Genomic DNA, 23,560 nt, shown 5'->3' on the forward strand with positions numbered 1-23,560 from the left:
TTCGCCTCAGCATCTTACTGAATCATTCACAGGGTAAGACGTATAAAAGCACCACAATCAGTTAGCTTGATTCTCCGTTAGCATCCATCCTTTGTACATATCGTTCACCGTCGACATACATAATACAACCGCGTCCTACCATTCGAGTCTGCCATTCGTTTCAACACATTCAGTATCAACTCGACTTCCGTCATAATATAATTGATCTACTGCGCCATATCTTAGAGCTATTTGGAGAAACCCAAGAAACGCTCATCTCCTTGCAACAATTTGAAAGGGTCATCAACATAATGACCGATGGCAAGAATACCGACTGGGTGATGCTCGAAAGGCAAGCAGATCCAACCAACTTTCTCATCTAGAGGTGATTCGATCTGCCATTTCGCATTTGATGAGACGTTGACAGTCGCGGTGTGGTGCGAGCGCTAAGCCTTCTCCCGAAAAGTGCCGAGAGGAGATGGCTCTAGGCAAGGTCAAAATACAAGGCAAAAAGCCGGAGCAGAGAATGGCTCGACATTCCTCCCATCGACCCGAGACGAGGACTTGCATACATTAGCAGCATCTCTATCCATATTGCGCTAGCATAGCCCTGGACATCCCCGTCATAGAAATCATAAGAACACATCTTTCGCCACAGCCTGTAGCGTCTTGGTATATTATTGCGAATCGCCGGATCTTTCAATCGAGCGTGATTCCCATTACAGGAGGACAAGCAGTCATTATCTCAATGATCACTTCTGTAGGATAAGAGAGATCTAGAACAATTGCGGTAGTGTCGTCATCTTCTGCCTGCAAAAAGAAAGTAACCTCGGACATGCCACAGTGACGGGCGCGTACTTCTCTGCGATGCTCCAAGCCTTGAATGTCTTTCTGCAAAGCATTCGTCGGACTGTGTTGCACTCGAGTTTTCAGGTCGCAGGTCACAAGTCCGGAGCATCATTGTCGCCGCAAGACTGGCTTCAAGGAGTGCGATCTATTTGATGAGGAACGGAAAGCTGAAAAGATCGGGGTGATCCGCATGACGCCGTTCGATCGGACCGATTTCCATCTTTCCTCGGTGGGCTGTTTCGGCAGTCGGCAAGCTAGATTTCGGCAATCAAAGAACAAAGTTGATGGCTGGCAGTGAGAAGTGCATGCTCGGAAGCCTATGAGATGCAAGTCGAGCTGTCAGTTGTGCACGATGAAAGCCCACCAAACACGAGAGTGCTGTGCAGGACCGTTGAAAAAAATTGCGTCAAATCAGTGAAAATTTCGCTGCCGCTGAGCACAGCAAGGCGACAGGCAAGCTTATCGATTTTGACATCAGGACCATCCATCCTTCCCTTTTTTTTTTTTTTTTCTTTTTTTTTCTTCTGTCCTCGAGTAAATGAAAGTCACCTGGCCTCTTTTCATTCTTTCCGCCGCAAAGGAGGCTGCCATATGCATCAGAAGGGGTAATAGCTTGCAGGATGCAATCGCAATCGCTTGAGATAGTCAGGCGAATGGTAAGAGGGACTGGTTACCGGGTACGGTTGTAGCGGGAGATCAATTGAGAGCGAGGAGCAACAATAAAGATCCCACTGAGGATGTCATAGCGACAATATCGATATGCTGGTCATCACAATGGATCAGAGTGACAGGTCGGCAAGAAAGATTGATCTTCTTGTCGGAGGTCGGAGGGTTTCATTAGCGGCTGTCCTGTTCTGGGCTTGAGGCTTGGCGGGAGGAACACTTACGAGTATATGCTACAGAGCGTGTGATGCAACCACGCAAGCACGCCAAAGCTTCGAGGCGAGTTTGAACATTCATAAATCATAGTCACAGATTTTGGACCCTGCATCTCGCTAGGAAACTTTTCCTTGCTTGTCAAAAAAACCCTTCGGTTTGCTTTCCGCTGCGGCTTGAGCCATTCCGCCAGGCCAAAGCCAGTCAGCCTCATCAATAGAAGATCGCCATGTAGCATCACGATAGCAGTGGCTACTTTCCAAGCTCGGACATCCCCATCGAGAGAATGGTGTAGTTACGGTGTTTCAGGGAGTTCGATGGAATTCGCCGAGTGGCGTCTAAAGCTAAAATTGGCTGTTCAGTTCGGTGTCTCGCCGGCTTCAAGTCAAACGCTGCCGATGCTTGTCTTGAAAGCTTATCGACAGCCAACTCTTTGTCGTGCCCGGAACATCGACTTGGAAGGGTCTTATGAAGTGAGGACACACACACACACACACACACATACACAAGATTGCCGAGATGAGCTGATAGCGCTTGTTGGCCGAGGCTCGGCAGCTTTCAATCTGGAATGCAGTGCTGCAAGGAAACGCGATCGATTCGGTCTCAAAGACAACAAATGGCAGTCATCGGATAAGGCACGATTACAGCGACTGCAATTTTAGACTGGGCATTCGCACGCATTGCAAGTTGTGGTTCAATTAACCACACAAGCAAAGTGGGAGCAAAGGGTTGTGGGAAAGACTCATCCCGGGTGGTAGCTATCCTATCAACCGCGTCTGTGCTGTGCTCACACTTAAGTTTCCTTGATTGCCCTGATTGTCCAGGGTTCTTCCGAAATTTTGGCGGACCACCGATCCGCAAGCGAACAAAGCTGTAAAAAGTTCTTTTTCCGGAAAGGAAAAAAATCAAAAAAAAAAAAAAAAAAAAAAAAAAAAAAAAAAAAAAACCCCTATGGCTGGAACAACTCCACTTGACTTTTGACTCGTTCTCTGCCGCTCTTCTTCACGCGACTGAGCCATGAAAGGCAAGGAAAGGGAAAATAAATAAATAAAAATTAAAATTGTTGAACTTTATCTCTGAGTCTGGAAAGTCGCTTTCCTGCTGCAGTACGCGTCAAGATCGTATATCCCCTGCAGAAGATCAGCATAAGCAGACGCGATTCACTTGAAATCGCTGCTGCTGCTGCTGTTACTGATAAGGTTGCAGCTCAAGGTCAGTCCCACCAGCGATACAGTCACAATAAACCAAACGCAAATCACCGAGCATAGCACAGTCAATGCTCTCACCGACGCTCTCTTGATCAGATCTTCATCGTTGGTCAAGGCTCAGTCACGATTGCAGACCGCATACCATCATCACCTTCAGTCACTTCCTTAGCTGAACATTCGGCTATTCACCTTCTGCTCTCGACGGAACACATCCGGACTTCTTCTTCCAATCAAGATCACACGAACCAGCCTGGGCTACGCCTCCATAGAGGATCCTTCGCAAACACTGCCTCGCACCTTTTCTTCCTTTTGTCGCCGCGACACCACAGGTCTTGCTTAAAGCTATACAGGGAGCGTCGATTATCAACCCTCCAGCCATCGAGCCCTGGCTGATCAGCCACCACTGCCACCATGTTCAGCTCTATTGTCCACCATCCTTGCGAGATCTCGCTTCACCTCGTCTCGCAAGATATCTTTGTTCATCCAGCACCACCCAACACCGAGTATCCTGGCGATGACAAGACTCTTCGCGGCCTCGTCGAGATCAAATGTCCCAGCGAGCGTCATATTCAAGGCGTGAGGATGTCCCTACAGGCTGTGCAGACCCTTGCTATCCCAGAAGGTTCTTCTGCCTCTGCTGCTTCCATCCGTTGGGAGGAAAAGGTCATCATGGAGAAGACGGTCGAGATCATGAACGACGGTACAGCAGCCGCTATCCCTGTCCGCCAATCGCGGTCCAGCAAGGGCAAGGAGAAGGAGAAGGAGAAGGAGAAGAACTGCAACCTAAACGAAGGCATCCATCTCGACAAGGGCATCCATGGTTTCGAGTTTGCTTTCATCATCCCTGCCTCCACTCCACCCTTTGAGCGAAGCAAGCATGGTCGTGTTCGCTACATCCTCACAGCAACTGCTCTCGGTGCAGGTCGTGCTCGCAATAACATCTCAACCTGGAAGGAGATCTTTATCATGCTTCATGTCAACTCGGACGGCGGTCCCGCTCCCCTCGACATTCAGTATCACGACGTACACGAAGCGCTTGGTCCCCTTTCCGTCTCCCTCACATCAGCATCACTAACCGTAGGAGGCACAGCAAATCTCAACGTCTACCACCCCGATCCACCGGCAGGACTCAACGTCCACGTGATCCGCGTCTTCCTCGAACAGACTTTCGAGCTCTACAGCGAGGTGCGCAAGGGTTGGCTCAAGCTTCCCACCGAAAAGCTTCGACTCTGGGAGAAAGGATACATGCCATACAAGACCAAGCAGCACACAGATGCGCAAGGACCCGAGGATTCCATATGGATTGGTGACACGGAGAACGGCGCCACTGGCCGACCGGGTCGTGGAGCTGGACCTGGACCTGCCAACCTCTCACCCTTCGGTCTTCCACTCAACGGATCAGTCTCGGCTCCTGTCACTCCAATGGAGCCAAGTACACCCATGCATGTCGAAAACGGATACAGGATCAAGTCGGTCGTTCGTCTGCCAGACGACAACATCCTTCGACCCAGCACTGTACGAGGCTCTCGAGCAGAGATCCGTGTCAGCCACGAGATGGGTGCCGAAATCTTCTTCTCCCGCAAGGATGTTCTGGACACAAGAGAAGAGAGCGACAGCTTCGGCAAACCGAAAGTGCAAGTCTTCTCCATGCGCAGAGCCACCACCATCCCATCTTGCTGTTGTACATTCGACACCATTCATCTGCCTCCTTACTCGCTCGAATCGCCAGTCAACTCAAGGCCTTCTTCGCCAACACCGCCTTCCTCACTACGCGACTCGCATCCCGAACTCGAACACTGGAAGCGCACCACCACTCTCGGCCACATGCTTCCCAGCTCAAGAGGTAGTTCTGCTTTCAACTCCGCCGCCAACTCTCGCGCTGGTTCACGCGATACTTCGCCCACACGCCATGGCTTTGCTGCCCACTTCCCAGGTTCGGGACGCAAGAGCCGCAACTCGAGTCCAACACGCAACAACCGTGGTCGTTCGGGTAACGGTATGAGCAGTATCGGTCTGCATGCTCTCACTCCTGCTTCTGCAGGTCACATCGATCAGAATGGTAGCCATCGCAATCACGGCTACTCGACACCGCGTTCGTTGCCGGACAACGTGCCCTGGGCGGTCAGCTATCTTCCCGATCGAACCGGTACATCGCACGCGACTTGCAACTGCGGCCGCACGACAGAGGAGCTCACCGAAGCAGAGCAGAGGCTGTTGGAAGGTGTCCCCACCGCACCAGGTGCCTGGGTTGAGAATACAGATGCAAATGTTCCACCGCCGCCTTGGGCTCCTCCTTCGCGTGCTAGCAGTCCAGTTCAAGGATGGCATCACGGTCCAGGTTCGGCCAGGGAAGGTTTCAGGCCGAGAGGAAAGCTGGCTGAATTGGAGACTCCCTATGGCAGTCCTTCGGCGTGAAGTTGGCAGCTCTTTCAAGTCCCTTACTCTATCATTCAAATAACGCAAACACATCTTACACTCTTCGTCCCAGTCACCAGCCTCCACTCATTTGTACTTTTATTGCAGCTCAATTAGATCATCTTCCCAAACTTCAACCACAGAACATGAACGCGAGCACAGCACGTGGATAGGTGAAAAGGAGATCCTGGATTGCATTTGCCTTCACAAAGAGAACCTAACCAGAAACGTCGGTGGTAATAGTCTTCATAATCTGATACTCGGCCATACCATGAACACTTCCCTCCTTTCCATACCCGCTCTCCTTTACACCTCCAAATGGACTCTCGCAAGCACTGAGCATTCCCGTGTTGATTCCGATCATACCCGTTTCGATACCAGTCGACATTCTAGCTGCAACCCTTAGATCGTTCGTGTAAACATACGCACCTAGGCCGACATCTGAATCGTTTGCAAGTTTCAGTGCCTCCTCTTCCGTGTCAAACTTTCGGATAGCTACTACAGGACCAAAAGTCTCTTCTGTGCAGATTTGCATATCGTCTTTCAGTCCGGTTAAGATTGTTGGAGGGTAGAAGTAACCTCCTGAATTGGGGAATGAAGAGGGTGGTTTGGGGCCATAGTAAAGCGAGGCGCCTTTTTCGAGTGCGTCTTGGACATGAGAGCGGCATTTTTCGACAGCTCGATCGGTGATGAGTGGACCCAAGAGAACTTCTATGTCTTCCCCATCGCCTTGTTTGTACGTTTTGATCTTTTCGGCAAGGGCCGAGAGGAACTTGTCGTGGATTCCGGATTGGACTAGGATTCGATTGGCAGCAACGCAAGTTTGGCCTGAAGTGCGAAGTTTAGCGAGAAGCACGCCGGTGATGGCTTTGTCGAGGTCGGCATCGTTCATGACAATGACAGGAGAGTTTCCACCCAACTCCATGCTCAGCTTCTTCAGCGTACTGGCACTTTGAGCAACAATGAGCTTCCCCACCCGAGTAGACCCGGTGAGTGAAACTTTACGAATGTGCTTATGCTCACAGATCGCCCTCCCCACCTCCGCCACGTTATCCAACGTCGTAACAACATTCACACAACCATCCGGATAGCCAGCCCTCTTCACCAACTCCGCAAATGCCAACGTCGACAACGGTGTTTCACCAGCTGGCTTCACCACACAAGTACACCCCACAGCCAACGCCGGCCCGATCTTCCTCGTCGCCATAGCCAGCGGCAAATTCCATGGCAACAAACAAGCCACTACCCCGATAGGCTGCTTAATCGTGTGCACTCTCATATTCGGATTCGCAGCTGCAATCGTCTCCCCCTGCGCTCCAACTTCAGCTAGGTTAGCGAACCAGGAGAGGAAGCTAGCGGCGTATTTAACTTCGGCTTCGGCTTCAGTGCGGGTTTTGCCGTTCTCACGGACGATAAGGGTGGCGAGATCGTCGATGTTAGCGAGGGTGAGGTCGTTTAGTTTGCGGAGAAGGTCAGATCGCTGGCGAGCGGTGGTGTTGCGGAAAGTTTGAAAAGTGGAGTAGGCGGATGAGACTGCATCGTTGACGTCGGTGGTATTGCATTCGGGGATGGAGGCGATGGTGATGCTTCGATCACCTGGGTAGATGACGTCGAAAGTTTTGCTGGAATGGGAGGGGACGCGATTTGAGCCGATGATGCATTGTGTGATGAAGAGTGAAGGGTCTTTCAAATGGGAGGCCTCGGTTTTGGTGCCGTTGAATGACATTTTGAGTAGTGAGTGGTGTTTTCTCGTGCGAAGATTGAATAGTACGGTTGTGTTGATACGGTGATGAGGAGAAGTGGCCGGCGAAGGTGATATATATATCTCTTCCTAACCCTCCTCTCCTTACGTAGGGCGATTGTGACCCCGCATCTCGGCCTCCAGCTGCGGTCTTCATACCTCCCCGAATGAGAAGTTCCTTGGCCATCTCGGCCTCTCTCGACATCACAAGGTTGCGCGACGAACCAAGCAGGTGAGAGAGGAAACGGGGATTAGGGGCAAAGCTCCGATATCTCTTGATTCTTCAAGAACCTCAGTCATCTACAGTAAAAGCCGTATATCCGAGCGCTCATTGGGCGTTGCAGTTAGAGCCCCTTCCCCTTTCCCTTTCACTTGGTAACGATAGCCGCAGCAGGCATAACTCACAAGAACACGTAAGCATCGTGACCTGGCAAAACATCAAGTCCAACGGCTTCACTAGCTCGCATCAAAATTTCCCAGCAACCTCCGTCTCAACTTCATCTGAAAGACTGAGACGACGACGATCTCTACGATCCACCTGTGCGGGATCAGTTCAACCTGATCTCGCGGCCGATCGGTTCGGTTCAAGGTCGACAGATTTGACCACCTTTTCTTTTTACGGGGTGAGGAGTTCACTGCAGTGACTCCCTGGGACACTCTTTGGAGTCGTACCTTGGGTTAATCAAGTCGTTGTTGTTGGAACAAATGACAACTTGAGTGGTAGGACGCGGTCGTATTACGTGTGTCGACGGTGAACTGTATATACAAACAGATGGATGACAAGACGGAGAGGAACTAACTAACTCGGGTGCTTTTATACATCGTAGCTTGGACATGATACAATGACATGTTGGTGCGGAGGAGGAGTCTGAATCCCGATGAGGCAGTGCAGAAGGGCCTATACAGTGACAGGGTCCAGTCTCTTATCTCCTCCCGACCCTCACCTCCTGCCGACCTTATCTCTTGCTGATACGGTCGTCGGAGGGCCGAGGTGTGTGGCTTGATTCGATCGTCGGGTGGACCGAAAGTGTTTGGCCCGATACGGAGACGTCGGTCATGCCGACGAAGCCGTCGGCTATCCCGTCGTACCCCTCCTTCAGTTGTCTCCCACCCTGCCCTGGACGGTCACTCGTCGGTCAGGTAGAGGACGCCATCTCGGCTGCCGGAAGAACACAATCTAACATAATAATTATCAGGAGTGTTGAGGCACGGAGCAAGAATCGTCTTGCGGAGTACATTTATCTCACTTCGTCCGTGCGTGCATAACCCAAAGTGCGGAAATACGCTTTCCTGTTTGCCGCGCGCTTCCTCGCTTCCACCCGATTCCGATCTTCCTCGCCTGAGTCTAGGATCGGCGATACGGGAATTCGGAAGCGAATCAAATCTGCCAGAACCGTCGCATTGCTGACATTTCGCGCGTCTCCCTTTTCCCAAGCGTCTCCTTACCATCGTCATCACCATCTTCACATGCACCTCGAGGAGGTAGAGATCAACACAAGATGTCGCTCGCACGAACAATCAACTATATCCGAAAGGAAGGAATCAAAAAGTTCTGGAGGGATTTGAACTACATCGGTGACGCCAAATCCGGTCGTCTTGTCGGTGTTGACAGGTAAGCTCGACCACCCCATCCTCATACTTCTCGTCTCGGAGCTTTGCTGACATCTCATACGATGGTACGGGACGATAGGAATGGCAATAAGTATTACGAGAACCATAACGAGCTCAACTTGAGACATCGTTGGGTCGACTACGCTGCCGATAACGAATTCAACGCATCGCAGGTGGATCCTCTGTGGCACTCTTGGTTGCACCATATTCGTCAATTGCCACCACATGAAGATCCTGGTATTCAGAAGATGAGTCAGAGCTGGATGACCGTAAGTGCCAATCGCCCCCAACTGCACGCAAAGGGGTATGTTTGCGAGAAGAGCAGTCAGGCTAACTGTTGTATTTGTTGTGATGATGCGAAACAGACCCCACGAGAGAACATCACAGGTACTCGAGGCGGTTTCAAGACTTACAACACTGTCAAGCCTAAGACCGTACGTCATCACAATACTACACCACGAGTACGCTACTGGAAGAGAGCAACAACTAACCTGCTCATGATTTGATGTTTGTTCACATGACAGTCGGCATGGGAGCCAAAGGTTGCTGAGCGAGGATGATTGTCGCCACTTGACCTGTATCAGCTTCTGCAATTTACGTTACATTGATCCGCTCCTATCGATTGCAAATGCGATAGTCCTACCTCTCACTCTTGCTCATGATCGCCACACGCCAGCAGATAGCCAGTATCAGCCAAGCAGGACAACGTCTCTTAAATTCTCAGGCTCAGTCTCGTTGAGAGAGCAGCAGCAACAAACGCATTGACACGGAACACAAGAGCACATACATTACAGGCAGATGGTTCCAAAGGATAATAATGATTGGTATCTTAGCAGGGTTCATATTTTTACATGCGAGCCAAAGCTCGTAACAAATCGGTGGGATCACTCTCATCCGGTTCAACTGTAGCCATGCTTGCGCTAACGTCTGCAACACTCTGATCCGCCGCATTGACCGGCTTGCCATCCGCCAAAGGTTGCGAGATAGAGCGCGATTCTCGTACGCCGCTGAGTAACACTTCGAGACGCTCGCTGCCGCCGTGACCGTTCTTGCTGCCAGTTGCGGACTTGCGACGTCCATCTTTGGCACTGGAGGAGGAAGTGCCGGCCAGTGCACTGGAGGATGAGGTACGGTCGCGGAGTGCTTGCGCTGCGTGAGCTGAGACGGTTCGGACGTATCTGCTTGCAAGAGATTCGAGTTGTGCAAATTGATGTGAGCGTGAACGCAGAAGATCAACGTTGAACTCAACATCGGCCCATCGTGGGTCGTGCTCTGTTCCCTTGGGTTCTGCGCCATGCTCTTGTCGTGCGTTGGCAGCTTTCGACGTGCGTCCTTTGGAACGCGGCTTGGCTTTCGGGGCCTCTGCGCCCTCACCATGTTCAAGTTGCCGTAAACAGTCGATGGCTGCCTCGGCATCACGCAACTGCTGCAAGCCAACTTCGTCTAAATCATTGCGATCCCATGCAATAATGTCGCCTGTTTCGGCAGCACTGTTCTCCTGCAACAAGGCTTCTAGCCTGCTCGTTTCCGCTTCGTAGTCTTCCAGTCGAGTTTGTTCTTTGCTCCAAGCTTGCGACTCGTTGCGCATGTTTTCTACAATCGCTGACAACTGAGCGGCGGCTTTGCGGTTCGACTCGTTCCGTGGATGTGGTTGAAGATGCTTCTTGTCTGTCTCGTTGGATTCACCCATCCAGCTGATGCCGAAAACGCCGTCATTCAGGTCTGAGAGGATCTGATCTAGCACCGCTCTGACTTCTGCTTCTCTTGATCCGAGGAGCTTTGACTCGGCGTCTGTGAAGACTGGCAGTTGGTTGGCTTCTTTCGCCTTGCCCTTTGCCTTCTTTGCTGCATCTCTCGCTCTAAGGGGCAGTTCCGCTTTGCCATGTGCAATGTCAAGAGACCGTTTGACAATCCAGCCAACCAAATGTTTCATGCGTACGACGGGAGGCAGCTGGTCACTGCAATGTCGGAAGAGTTCGTAGTCTGGCACATCGTCATGAGGGTATGCTGCAGTTCCGTCGCGTAAGGACGAGACACGGCGTTGGCCTTTAAGAGTGAGACTGGTGCGACGAGATTGTTGCTCGGCTTCACGACCAGTGGGAGGCCTTGGCTTATTCTCCAAGCCTGCTCGGAAGGCTTGATTTCTTCTGATGATTGGTGTTTCGCCAGCTGCAGCATCCGGCAATGGCTCGTAAACGGTACGGCTGGAGAAGGGTATTGTTGTACCGTTGCGAGATTGCTGTGCCCTTGCAGCTGCAGCGCTGCCTGTCGCCGCTGCTGAGGCTGAGGATGATGAAGAGGGTGCATTGCGTTGGGCAGGCTCACGACTGAAGATGAAGTCGTCGTCAGAGTCATCGCCCAGAGCTGTTGATAGGTAGGAGGGAGCAAGTTGGGCCTTAGCTATCAGAAGAGTCGAGCAGGACTGTTCACTGAAGGATTTCATGTGCTTACTTTGACGAAGCTTGCGTTTCGCCTTGGCTGGTTCTTGGCGTCTGTTGGTCGCTTGTTTGAGCTTGCGCGCAGCAGCCTCGGCATTTTCTCTGCTCCTCTTTGATGCCGTCTTGAGGGGTTGAAAAGCGCCCATGCTGATGTCCATTCTGCGAGTATCATCTGCTGCAAAGGTGTCGTCTAAAAGATCTTCGAGACGACGCTCTTGTCTGTTGATATTCTTGTTGGAAGCATTGCGCGCGGCTACTGTTGGAATGACGCCGGAAGATGCAGCCGAAGATCTATTGGATGAAGATGCAGAGCAAGAGGAGGCTGCCATCTTTCTTTTAGAGGAGGTGGAGGTGAGATGCTCAGCCACATCGGACGAGGCGGATGTGCTGAGCCGTGTCGCTCTTTGTGATGATGTGGGCATGCTGCCTTAGGTGAGCACGCTTAGTGATAATGTGATAGAGTACAGGAGTGGCGTGAGGCGTAGCATCTGTGACTGATCAACGGACAGAGTTGTCGAGTGTTGGTCCTGAAGGCAGTTGTCCACCGTGATGGCTGCGCTGTCTATCTGTCGATCGGAAGCTGCCGATCGATAGCAAAAGCGAAACTGTAATGCTCGTCGTGGTATGGCTGCTGAGCTGCGATGGTCGGAGGTGCCGAAGCTGATGCAGCCTGCGTGGGTATGAAAGGTGGAGGAAGGATGGATGCGAAAAGCGTTTGACCCGACCAGGCGACAGACGGATGCTCTGCTGCTCAGTCCGTGCTTACGGAACAGCCGACTCTGCTAGCAGCGAACGAGTCGTTGGCGGGTGGTGATCTTAGGGGAGATAAGGGAGGAGTGATGGAGGTTGAGAAGGCGTTGTGGATTTGGCATTGTTAGTCGCACAGCTCGTCGCGTGATTCTACATAAGGAGGCTCTCGATTCTGCCAGGCGTGTCGTTGGAGGAAAAGCGTGTTTTGATACCAAGAGCCAAGAAGCTGCTGCACCCTCGCTGCAAGTCTCGAGACGCGTCCGTTCGGCTTCTACAATTTTTACAAAGCTGCAAAGCTGTTAGGGCAAGCCAGTCTAACAGTTTCAAGAAAATTGTGGGTGATGCAATAGCCTGCCTCTAGGGCGACCTCGCCTATCGAGAGCAGGCACGACACTTTTGAGGTTGGCTGCCGACCTCAGTGTTTGACAATGCTAAGGCTATCTTCAAGGTGCTGCAGCACGATAGTTATGCGATGCTGGCTGAGAACTGTGACAACTACAGTCATAGTAACTAGCCGGCTTCATCACGGAAGCGATGGAGAGGTGGAGGTCTTTGCATGATTCTATCGCGGTGGGCTCGGAAGCAAAACGAGCCACCACCTTCCTCCTGCCATAGAATGACACAAGTCTGAGTGAGTGCAGATCGGTTTCGAAGCTGCGAAAGGTGCCTTTGCCTTTGCCTTGCCTTGTCTTGCCTTGCCTCTCTTTCTCTCTCTTGCGCTTCGCGCTTTTTTGTGTGTGGTGAATCAGAAAGCGTTTTTGATTTTGAATATTTTCTCTTGGTCCGCTTCCATCGCTCTCTGCTACCGCCGTTTTCTGCGGTTGCTCTCGCATCACAGCACAGCAGATGCAGCAGAAGCCGAGCCCCGGACCTCTTTCTTGGTCTCTCTACGTTTCGGCCTTTGCACGCCCATCACCTTTGTGCGACCTTGACCTTCCCATCATTGATCTTGTTCCTACCAACATAGCCGACCGCTCTTCCAGCAACCGCCAACTTGTCACAGCCTTGTCGGTCACGTTACTCACTCAATCTTGATTGACATTGTTCCGACAGCATTCGGATGGAGTGATACGCGCAGACAAGCAGCTACTTCCGCCTCATTTCCATTCCTATTCTCTGGATCGTCAATATCCATTGTCAGCGCACAAATCACCGAGTTGTCCTGTCTATCCGTGCGCCAACTCATGAGCCTGTCTCGGGCGGCCCACCCCCCCGCAACACATGTCCACCCTTAGCTAGCACATCAACTGCGATCGACATCAAGACAGTATCGGCCATCATGACCCAGATCAGGGCCGATGCTGCACTTCTTGCAGAGGCAAATGGCCACCGTGCTCGTGATCAAGATGCTTCAGAGTTCCCCGAGGTCTCATTCAACTCAACACTAACCGACGACCAGGACATGGACTTGGCCGTGCCAGCGTTCTTGGAAGCATCCACCTCCGACCTTCTTCCTGTGGAGCTAAGCAATGGTGACAACAACGCTTCATCGAAGTACACCACTTCACAAGTATACGCCGACGCCGATGGCCCCTCGCAGTCTATGAAGCCGGCCAGTTCGCACAAGGCCAAGCAGCCCAGCAATGGTCACCTCATCGAACAGGATCACCACAAGTCAGGCAGCCTACTCACCACCATCGACGAGACTTCCGCAGCTAGCGCTTCCTCCTACGCATACGTAGACCCCTATCGCTCCTCAGCAAACGGCTACGTTCATCACGATAGCAGCCGACCCTACGGCGGGCATGTACGAGTCGATCGGGCAGACATGGACGAAGCACCGTACTCACCAAGCACCTACCCACCAACGAGCGAAGAAGACTCGGAAGCAAAGCGCGTGCAGCAGAACTTGGAACGCTGGGCAGCTGAAGAGCGACAAAGACGCAAAGCGCAACGCTCATCCAAGATCCTGTCCAATCGCAATTCGACCATATCTAGTGGCCGTGGTCTGACACAACGTCTATCCATACTGCGCTCCGCTGGCTTCAACAACACCAAGACCAACAACCTTGGCGCCGGACCTTCCTCCGAGAGACTAGCAGATGGTCCTGGTGCAGATCCCAGCATTCCATACAACTCCAACATGGGAGACCAAAGCAGGGATTCGACTGCTCGACGAGGGTCATTGACTTCATCTACGCGTGGCGTCCAAGGCTTGCAACGATCTCCCAGCTCGTCGTCATTTGATAGCTCGCAATCGCTCGGCTCACTGGTGTCTGACGATCATCGTCCAAATCGAAAACTTCCACCCATCGGCTCACGCGTGACCTCTGCAAATCATGCAAGGGATGGCAGCGGAGGCAGTTCAAGGTCGTTCAACGGAGCTGGCTCTGCTCGCTTGAATGGAAGTGCGCGCGATCCCTTCCGTGATCCTTCGGACCGAAGCGCTGGTGAGACATCCCTCGATCTCTCACGCAAGCGTTCGTCTCTCCGACCCACACCGACTGCTTCGCGGCCGATCGTGGCCGTCGGGCGCGCCTCCAGCATTCAGCGGAGAGCACTGGAATCAAGTTACAATTCAAAAGGAAAAGGAAAGGGCCAATCGATGCCAACCATTGTCGCGACAGACACTGAGGCTGATGCGGACGAGTTGACTTCATGGCGTCCAGAGAACCCTTTTGCCTCTGTTGAAAATCACCATCGGGGCAAAGCCGCAATCTCGACAACGATACATCAGGGAGGACTGGATGAGGAAATGGCAATGGAGATAGCTGGGCGAGGAGCAAGAGGCCTAGATGATCATGGCGACTTGGGCGAGAGCACGCTCGATTCGGACAATGTGATCCGATCACAGCCAACAAGAACATCAACAAGCAGCTCAAAGTTCAGAGAGCTCGGCATCACAGAAGGCGAAGACTGGATAGAGACAATGGGCAGAACTATGGGCAAGACGCAAAGCAGCCGGAAGATGCGTGTCACAGAACACGCACAGGAACGAGAAGAGGCTCGCAAGCCGTGGTGGACTGAACTTCTATGTGGATGCCAACATGATTATGACGATGACGAACAGGTAAGTTTCATTCTCAACGACCTTCCTATGGACACGTTAAATGGGATGCTAACCATCTCGCCCTCCTCCCTGCTGCTTCTTGCGTACACCTTGAACAGGCTGGTCGCACAAATCCTATGGAATAGATTCGAACGGAATCGACACAGTCTTGACCTTTCACCACTGCAATGCCACAAGAATCGCAAAGCCTCAAACACTTGCACCTGGTACGGCAATTCTAATGCGGATGATTACATTCCCTCACGACCGTGATCACAAAGGAATCGGCGCCCCGATCGGATGGACCAGCTTGGACAGAGATGGGGTCGAGGAGTTGACAGGCAAACAGGACCGACGCCGCTCCGTGACGGCGACGCCGAAGTTGCTGGCAAGGCCTGGCGCACGAGTAATCAGGCAGCGCGATGATAGGCGGCACACCCGCGCTTACTTTTTGGATTCATCTTGCGCCTGCGACCTGCGATCCCGAACGCGATTCTGCGCTCAACGAGAGTGGAGGTGTAGAGCAGAGCTGATGTGCACCGAGCGAGTCGTCTCCCATTCACGGCTCTTCCGACACAACAAGACATGGCTAGGAATCATCCGAATGGACGAGCGACTTGACACATTCCAAGCTCACAGCCAGACTGCTTCTGAATCTGTTGGTAGGCTTGAGAAAAGGAAATCCGACACCTCGACGACTCACAGGACTATTTCTGCTTACCCAACCATCTTCGTTCCAGCAGCGAAAAGTACACCACCACCACCTACCACCTACCACCATTACCCAGGCACCGAGGACTACCGCAGCCGTACCAACACAACAACTTTATCGGTCCGACTCATTTGCCAAAATGGCACGTTCAACTCAAAGGTCGACGAGGTCCAGTCAGCGTCAGCACTCCCCTCCTCCTCCGCGTCGTCTGTCTTTGTCTGAGGACGAAGAGGAAGATGACACTGACTCTTCCGACGATGGCATGGACGTCGACCAACGAGGCAGGGCTGCATCCTCATCATGCTCTGTGCCGGACAGCGACAAGCCCATGGATGATGACTTGATCAACGATCCTGCCTTCTTCCGCGATATTGCCAAAGCAGCGACGCAAGCGAGCCAGATTGTTGCGCAGGCTGAGGGGCCTCTAAGGCTCAGTCCACGCAAAGCAATCAACGGCACAAGCCCGGACAACCTGGAGACTCTCTATGCCATTCTCCTCGATTCCGTCAGACGCTCCGACTTGCTCAGAAAGGAATTCAGCGAATTTGTGCCGCAGGACATGCGCCGCTCGCTTCAGGTCCCAAAAGCCATCAGCAAGACGTTCATCAAAAAACGCGCACAGAAATTTCTCAACTTTGTAAGTATCACTCCTTGCCATCCATCTGAAAGCCACTCCAACAAGTTATTGACCCTTGCTTCTCATCGACACACGTTCTTACAGTATGGCCACTACGTCAGGGCAACGCGCCTTCGGAATGTAGATCAAAACCTGCTACACGTAAGTGCCTTTTCACATTGCTCGTACTAGGCCATGAACTAAAGACAAGGTTGCTCTTCCCTTCTTCAGGGATTTGAAAAAGCTCTCGATGAGCTTATGAATTGCTTCGACCATCCGAAGGAAATCATCGGCTGGAATCCTTTCGCCGCATTTGCGGATATCGTGGAAGCCGGCGCAGTCGTCCGGTCGCCCGAGATCGTACAGAGCTGCTCGCGTTTGACACTCGGCGCCGATTGGGGTTTACTCTCTGAGGAGGACGAGAAGCGAATCGGTTCGACCCTAGTCAAGCGGCTTTATCGCCTGCACCTCTGGAGGCTAGCCGAGATTGACGACCTCTTGGCACGTTGGTCCGGCAAGTTTCGGTCCGCTTCAACTTGCACGACCTGCAATACGGACCCGTGGGAGATCTTTCTCCTGACCCTTTTGGTCGGGTTGAAGAAGGAGGGCACTCGGTACGTCGACGTCGAAACTGCATCAGACACATCATCTGAGTCGGGAGACGACGAGAACACCGACGTTGACATGAACGACCACACGCTCGCTTCCGATAGTGACGAAGAGGATAATCATGCTAGGCAGGCCTCAGACGCCTCAGACGATGACGATGGCAACGAGTCGGAGGGTGACATCGATCCGAGGCTCATGCTTGCACGCCTTCCGTACGACGACTCGGAAGAACCACCTCGACCATCCACGAAAGGACTGGTTTGTCGACAACGCTTCCTTCTCAACTACGGCCCGAACGCCTACATCCTGCGCATCATATCTATGGACGAATTTGGATGCGGAACCTTCAAAAAGAGCCCAATGAAGGTGTGCCCAGATTGCGGGTTCCGCTTCGACGGACAGGTTGCCTTGCCAGAGAGCAGGTTCTGTCAGGATATCAGACGGGCGGTGCAAGTAGCTAGGCAACAGATCTCGGAGACGCAAGAAGTGATCGATCTGCCTTGAGCGAAGGCGGTGTGGTGGAAGGGTCTTGTTTGCGGTATGGTGTGACATGGCTCGGGCGTGGTCGTTATGGTTCTCGGTGATATGCGTCCTCTATCCTCTCCATCGGTCTCTGTTCACAAGTAATTGCATCGTTCTTCATTAAGGCTGTTTGTCATTTGTCGAGACTATGGTTGGCCGAGCATGCGTGCGCAGAAGCAGAACACCTGCTTAGATTGTCACTTGATCGCGCGAAGTACACTCAATTCAATGGCGAAGAACGTTTACAAGCAAAATGAAATTACATACAACGCCTCGCGCGTGCTTTCAAGCACGAACCCAATAAGAACTACAGAGAGTGAGCGAATGGAAACCAATAGGAGGAGAAGAGTGGAGGCGATAAGGATAGAGGAGTTGAGCACTCTCGAATGAGGTCAACGACCAAGGAATGGATCTTGTGAGTAGTCCTGATAGAGCGGACGATTGAGTGAGTTGACAGTCACTTTCTTGTCCATTTCGATATCGGCGATCAGTGCGTCTGTTGGCCGAGCAAGGGGTTGACGAAGCGATAGCGAGTCATGGCGGCCAGCGATGATAGGCGGGGCGTGGAGGGTGATGGTGGTGAGTGAGCGTGATCACGGATGGCGACAGACGTTGACGGGAACGAAGAGTGGTGGCGGCGGCGGGGATGGCAATGAGCGATGATGATAGTGCAGATGATGGCAATGTGTAGAAGAGCCGGAGCCAGGGGTAACAAAGTTGGGCGAAACGATGGACGGCGGTAACAGCGGTTGTTGGTAGGAGTGACGGAGAAGGGGTTCAGTCGCAATGCAGAAGAGACAAGACTTGATCAGCGATCATGCAAAACATTTAGTAGTGCCATTGGCATAGCACAGCAAAGAGTGTACTTACCCATCGACTCGTAGTTGTACTCAGGTCGTACGTAGCCAAGTACCACAACGCGAATCTCGTGATCGTAAAAGTCAGCGCCGAACTCGTGAAGAATGTGGACCTCCTGCGTTTCAGAGAGACAAGAAGTGAAAGAGTCAGTATGCGAACACAGCACATTGGAGGAGGTGTGATAATAGCGGTGTGCTACTTACGGCAGTCTTGTGTGTATTCTTGTAGAAAGGGTTCCAACCGACGCTCATGACCATTGGGAAAACGTGCGAGTCCTCTGGTCGCAGATGGACGCGCTTGGACTTCTTCGGTCGACCAGCGGAAAGGCTGCTTGAAGATGAGGAAGAAGATGCTGTAGCGCCATGCAAGGAGCCAGTGGGTGGGTCGCGGGCGCCATTTCTGAGCTCGGACCGGCTGAGTTGAGCTTCCTTGTGAGGTCTCCTTGAGTCTGCCTCGAGTACGGAAGCTGGACTGGGCAGTGCACGGCTAGCCTGACGAGGGCGAGGCAATCCACTGTCGGCGAATGCCTCATCAAGATCGCGGATCGGACTTGCTCCGAGAACTACTTCATTGTCTTCATCATCGAGCGAGTCTGCAGCGACGGGGTTCTGCGCAGCGTAATCTGCATCGACATCTTCGGAATCGGTGAGAGTGGGGTCATCAGGATCTTGAGGCAAGACACGGGCAAAGCCAAAGTAGACACCGGTTCGTGTGAGAGGAGAGCCGGGACCAACAACCTTGGAAGGGAGGTTGGCGGTGGGACAGCCTAGATCTTTGGAGCCACGACCAAAACCCTTTTCGACTTTGCCGCGAAGGTAGATAGGGTATGGTCGCTCAGGAGCGTGAGGACCGCAGACTTCGGGGCGGCTATTTGGGTTAGCTGGCGACTTGACTGCCTGTTCTGATGTCGAAACCGACATTGTGAGCGCGGTGGTGGTGTAGATAGACTCAGAGAGGCCCAATAGGATGAAATGGCGAGGGTAGATTGCGGGCAAGGAAAGATAGCAAGGTTGTTGATGCAACGCAAAGATTTAGAGAAGCCTTGTGCTGCAGTGATTGCGAAAGCGGGGGGTGTTGGGAGGCGGCGATCAAGATCGGTGTGGTGGTGGAAGATGCTGGCAAGTTGGTGTTGACCAGGGAATAGGCGGAGCACAATCTTTGCAAGGAAGAGAGTAAGCCAGTTGACTGTCGAAAGCAACGGGAGTGGTGAGAGTCAGAGAGACAGAGAGAGGAGGAGAGGAGAGCAGAAAGAGGAGAGCAGAAAGAGTTGCAGCTGCGAAATGAACAGGCGCACTGACAGACTGTCCGTGCTCAAACAAGTGGCACCCGGTGAATTGGCTGAGCAACTGCACCGAAACCAAGCGTTGTTGCAGCAATTTCGGTGGATATTCTGAACGCTTCCAGAGCAAAGTTGCCTTGCTCTCCTGTTTGACAGAGATTGAGTCAGAGTTGGTTACATCCACATCGTCAGGCGAATGAGAGAGCATAAGCCTGCCCTACTCACACTGGCGTACTTGTGCGCCGAGAAGACTGGCTTGCAATATCTGCTGCGACGATGAAGCGGCGCTCCTCATCGATGTCTCTCCTAGGCAAACTTGCTCTCTGCCCTTGCTTAAACTGAATGAGATGAATCGCCATCTGACAATCAGACGATCCATTCCCCTTGGCGTTTGACTGCCACATGGTTCTGCTACTGTGGGCAGCATCTTCCTACAACGCCCATCGGAGCAATTGCCACTCACACGACCGATGCTAAGAGGGCTCAGCACCGCCACTCGCGACAAAGTGTCAACAGCGATCCTTCTCTGCAGCTGCAAGCGATCCTGGTGATCCGTTGATGTCCTGCCGCTGCGGCTGCTCATGTCTCGCAAGCTGCGGCTACAGCGTCTGCAGCTAACTTATCGACGACCATCAAAGCTCTCGACTCGACTCATGCTCGCTACACATTATCACCCTCTCACGCTCGAAATCGATGGACATCCTGAACCATGACCATCTACACTGAAGCTGCCGCACTGGCCCCCGCCATTGCCGCCGCCGACTTCTCTTGGTCCCGCAGATAAATTGCGGTTGCCCTTCCTTGTACTGCGAATCACATGGGCATGTGAAAGGATCGGCGATGCTGAGTTTCGGTCGGAGTTGGGATTCCCTTGGATTGACCTCTCAACCAAGACTTGGCACACCTCTTGATCACCCTACCTTTCCCGCTTTCCTTCATCCTCATCCTTCCGTTTCCCGAGCCATCCATGCCTTGATCTTGACCATGCTTTTGTGGGACAGTCAAGGGCAAGCTGTCAACTCTGATACGCGAGCCCAGATAAACTCGATGATTGCTGTTTTCCTAGTTTCGCCGTCTTGTGCTTCTGCCATGCGAGCAGGGCACAGATGATGGCTGCCCCTTGTGACCGCTTTGTTGAGTCATCGGAACTCTATGCCACCGTATGATCACCATGTGCACTCTGCTGCATGGCACTGCCACTCGGATGTCTCTAATGCAGTCGTCGGAAAAGCCAAGCAGATCGAGTCACGATGTTCTGCATGGCTTCGCATAGCCTTTGCGTCCCTTGCACGCCAGTCTGTAAAAGACAAACACGGCAGAGCAATGCGCCGAACAAGTTCACCGTCACAGACACTCGCTGTCTGATGAATTGATGATGATGCTTTGGCATCTCTCCTTTTAGACTAGGTTGTTGGAGATTGCGATCCAGTGCGACGCCAAAGGATGACGCGGGGCCGATCTCACCAGAGATCGGGTGCAACACAGTCCCGCTCGTTGCCATGATAGATCATTAAGTAGGATACTCCCACCTTTGGCGGTTGCCACGCTAGTGTATATATATCAAGCCGAGAGCACTAGCCTCTCGCCACATTCCTTCAGTCAATTGAGTATATTTGTTTCTGTCTATAACTAACAGTGACATCGTACTTAGACTCTCCCCAATCGCCAGTATCGGGACCCAAACGTCTTCACTTTTCAACGTCGGTAGCTATCTGAATTGATGTTTCTGTTGCTCCAAGGTAGAATCAGTAAAATAAAAAAAAATAAAAAAAATAAAAAAAATAAAAAATAAGGAAATTCCAGCCAGAAAAAGAGCCACGAAAATTCATTCGCTCTGATATTAGGTAGGTCACGTGCCGGCCTCTATTCTTGGGCATGTGATTGCCCTGTGCTTCTGCAGCCTGCTCGCATTCTGATTCTGATTACAAGGCATCACTTCCTTCCTGCCTTCATCGATTCACCTTTGTTCGCCGCGCACGCATCATGAAATATCTTAGCACAAGGGGAGGCCCCGAACGTCTCACCTTCGAGGAGGCTGTTCTCACAGGTCTTGCTCCCAACGGTGGTCTCTTCATCCCCGCCCAAGTGCCACAGCTCCCTGCCAACTGGCAATCCGAATGGGCCAATCTCTCCTTCTCTGAACTCTCTCACCGTGTAATCTCACTCTACATTCCCGACGACCCGGCTCAGGGTGGAATCCCATCCGCCGACCTTCAGCAAGTCATCAACAAGTCTTACTCCACCTTCCGACACAACGATACCACACCGCTCGTCCGCCTAGACGATAAGGAATGGTGTCTCGAGCTCTGGCACGGTCCTACTTTCGCCTTCAAGGATGTCGCTCTCCAGCTTCTCGGCAATCTCTTCGAATACTTCCTTCAGCGAAGAAACAAGGGTAAGCCCGAGCACCAGCGCGAGAAGCTCACCGTCGTCGGTGCTACCAGTGGCGACACTGGCAGTGCTGCCATTCAGGCTGTCAGGTCCAAAGAGGACATTTGCATCTTCATTCTCTTCCCAAATGGCCGTGTTAGCCCTATCCAGGAGGCTCAGATGTCCACTGTTCTCGATGACAATGTAAACAACCTCTCCGTACAGGGCACTTTCGATGATTGTCAGGACGTCGTCAAGGCTCTCTTCTCTGACGCCGAGTTCAACGCCAAGCACCGCCTCGGTGCCGTCAACTCAATCAACTGGGCTCGTATCCTCGCACAGATCGTCTACTACTTTTCCGCATACTTCAGCTTCCGCAAGCAGCTCGGTCTTTCCCAGTCCGAACCCACACCCAAGGACCTCGAGTTTATCGTCCCCACAGGAAACTTTGGTGACATTCTTGCCGGTTACTACGCCAAGCGTATGGGTCTTCCTATCTCGCGCCTCGTCGTTGCAACCAACGAGAATGACATCCTTCAGCGATTCTGGGCCACTGGTCGATACGAAAAGTCCGGTGCTGCCAGCACCTCCACCACCGTTCCCTCTTCAGCACAGACCGAGCCAGCACAAGGCTCCTCCGATGGCGCACAGCAGGGTGGTGTTCGGGCCACACTCTCACCCGCAATGGATATCCTCGTATCTTCCAACTTCGAGCGTCTGCTCTGGTACATTGCGTACGAGTCTCAAGCCGAGCCTAACGCAAATACCTCGCAACTGGAGAAGGAGGAGGCAGCCGGTCGCCAGCTCGCATTGTGGATGCAGTCCTTGAAGACTGAGGCAAGAATCATCCTGGACGACAAGCAGCTCAGCATTGCTCGCCGCGACTTTGCCGCTGAGCGTGTTTCCGACCAAGAGATCCGCGATGTCGTCCTGCAATATTTCACAAGAAAGCCCACATCGGCCTACCCATCTGGCTCCTACCTCGTCGACCCTCACACCGCTGTCGGCTTCAAGGCTGCCGCCAATGTTGCCCCCAAGGACGGTTCAAGGCCACACCAGATTGTTCTCTCAACCGCACACCCTGCCAAGTTCGCGGAAGCAGTCACATCCAGTCTCGAATCAGCGGGCGCCTCCTTCGACTTTGAGCGTGATGTGCTGCCCAAGGAGATGATCGGTCTGCTCGAGAAGGAGAGGAGGGTCATTAGTGTCAAGCCAGAGGGTGAGCCTGGCCTGGATGGACTTATCACCGCGGTCAAGCATGTCATCGAGAAACAGGCTGATGTGGTCAAAGCCCGTGCTCAGACGCCCAACACCGCCAGCGTATGATTTCTTTCAGCATTTGTTCTGTCTGTACAATACAATCAAAAAGCTTTCCCTCACATGCAAGCTCCTTCTCTGCTAGCTGAGGCCCTTTTGTCTCGCTCCAATGATTGCTGACCGACCCGTAGTGGTGTGTTTCGGAAGTCCTAAGGGGATACAAGGTGGGGTGAAGGTGTATTATGTAATCCTTATTCCGACCATCTCTCTGTCGCCCGCAGCAGCCCCCTTTTTTTATAGTTAATTTCTTCCGCCTTTCTTCTTGAGAATGGACAGCTGACGAGAAAAGATTCGATCGATGTTTCATGTTCGTCCACCCTTGTTTCCCCTCCATCATCAACAAGGTGGACTATACCGACCCCAACCATCACCAAGCTACTTTATGTCAGCAAGTCAGACAATTTGCATGTGCATGGATTAT

The 23,560-nt window shown here is 52.4% G+C and overlaps 7 protein-coding genes across 7 annotated transcripts; 4 read left to right on the forward strand and 3 right to left on the reverse strand.

Annotated features, from left to right (window-relative positions):
• Positions 1–3,323: 3,323 nt before the first annotated feature.
• On the forward strand, positions 3,324–5,327 carry UHO2_04430 (uncharacterized protein; the record flags this gene model as incomplete). The annotated part of the gene is made up of 1 exon (XM_041558422.1): positions 3,324–5,327. One exon carries the CDS (start codon positions 3,324–3,326, stop codon positions 5,325–5,327), a length of 2,004 nt encoding a protein of 667 aa, XP_041414356.1.
• Positions 5,328–5,544: 217 nt separating this feature from the next.
• UHO2_04431 (uncharacterized protein) lies at positions 5,545–7,053 on the reverse strand (the record flags this gene model as incomplete). Its single annotated transcript, XM_041558423.1, has 1 exon — positions 5,545–7,053. One exon carries the CDS (start codon positions 7,051–7,053, stop codon positions 5,545–5,547), a length of 1,509 nt encoding a protein of 502 aa, XP_041414357.1.
• Positions 7,054–8,567: 1,514 nt separating this feature from the next.
• Positions 8,568–9,239, forward strand: UHO2_04432 (uncharacterized protein; the record flags this gene model as incomplete). The annotated part of the gene is made up of 4 exons (XM_041558424.1): positions 8,568–8,680; positions 8,759–8,948; positions 9,045–9,113; positions 9,204–9,239. 4 exons carry the CDS (start codon positions 8,568–8,570, stop codon positions 9,237–9,239), a joined length of 408 nt encoding a protein of 135 aa, XP_041414358.1.
• Positions 9,240–9,526: 287 nt separating this feature from the next.
• On the reverse strand, positions 9,527–11,539 carry UHO2_04433 (uncharacterized protein; the record flags this gene model as incomplete). Its single annotated transcript, XM_041558425.1, has 2 exons — positions 9,527–11,043; positions 11,131–11,539. The coding sequence occupies 2 exons, from the start codon at positions 11,537–11,539 to the stop codon at positions 9,527–9,529; spliced, it is 1,926 nt and encodes a 641-aa protein (XP_041414359.1).
• A 1,607-nt stretch (positions 11,540–13,146) lies between these two features.
• UHO2_04434 (uncharacterized protein) lies at positions 13,147–15,002 on the forward strand (the record flags this gene model as incomplete). The annotated part of the gene is made up of 2 exons (XM_041558426.1): positions 13,147–14,877; positions 14,976–15,002. The coding sequence occupies 2 exons, from the start codon at positions 13,147–13,149 to the stop codon at positions 15,000–15,002; spliced, it is 1,758 nt and encodes a 585-aa protein (XP_041414360.1).
• Positions 15,003–17,707: 2,705 nt separating this feature from the next.
• UHO2_04435 (uncharacterized protein) lies at positions 17,708–19,093 on the reverse strand (the record flags this gene model as incomplete). The annotated part of the gene is made up of 3 exons (XM_041558427.1): positions 17,708–17,811; positions 18,186–18,288; positions 18,377–19,093. The coding sequence occupies 3 exons, from the start codon at positions 19,091–19,093 to the stop codon at positions 17,708–17,710; spliced, it is 924 nt and encodes a 307-aa protein (XP_041414361.1).
• A 2,342-nt stretch (positions 19,094–21,435) lies between these two features.
• Positions 21,436–23,148, forward strand: UHO2_04436 (putative THR4 - threonine synthase (o-p-homoserine p-lyase); the record flags this gene model as incomplete). The annotated part of the gene is made up of 1 exon (XM_041558428.1): positions 21,436–23,148. One exon carries the CDS (start codon positions 21,436–21,438, stop codon positions 23,146–23,148), a length of 1,713 nt encoding a protein of 570 aa, XP_041414362.1.
• Positions 23,149–23,560: the final 412 nt, after the last annotated feature.

The sequence above is a fragment of the Ustilago hordei genome (assembly GCF_900519145.1).
Source record: "Ustilago hordei strain Uho2 genome assembly, contig: UHO2_contig_09, whole genome shotgun sequence".
NCBI lineage: Eukaryota > Fungi > Basidiomycota > Ustilaginomycetes > Ustilaginales > Ustilaginaceae > Ustilago > Ustilago hordei.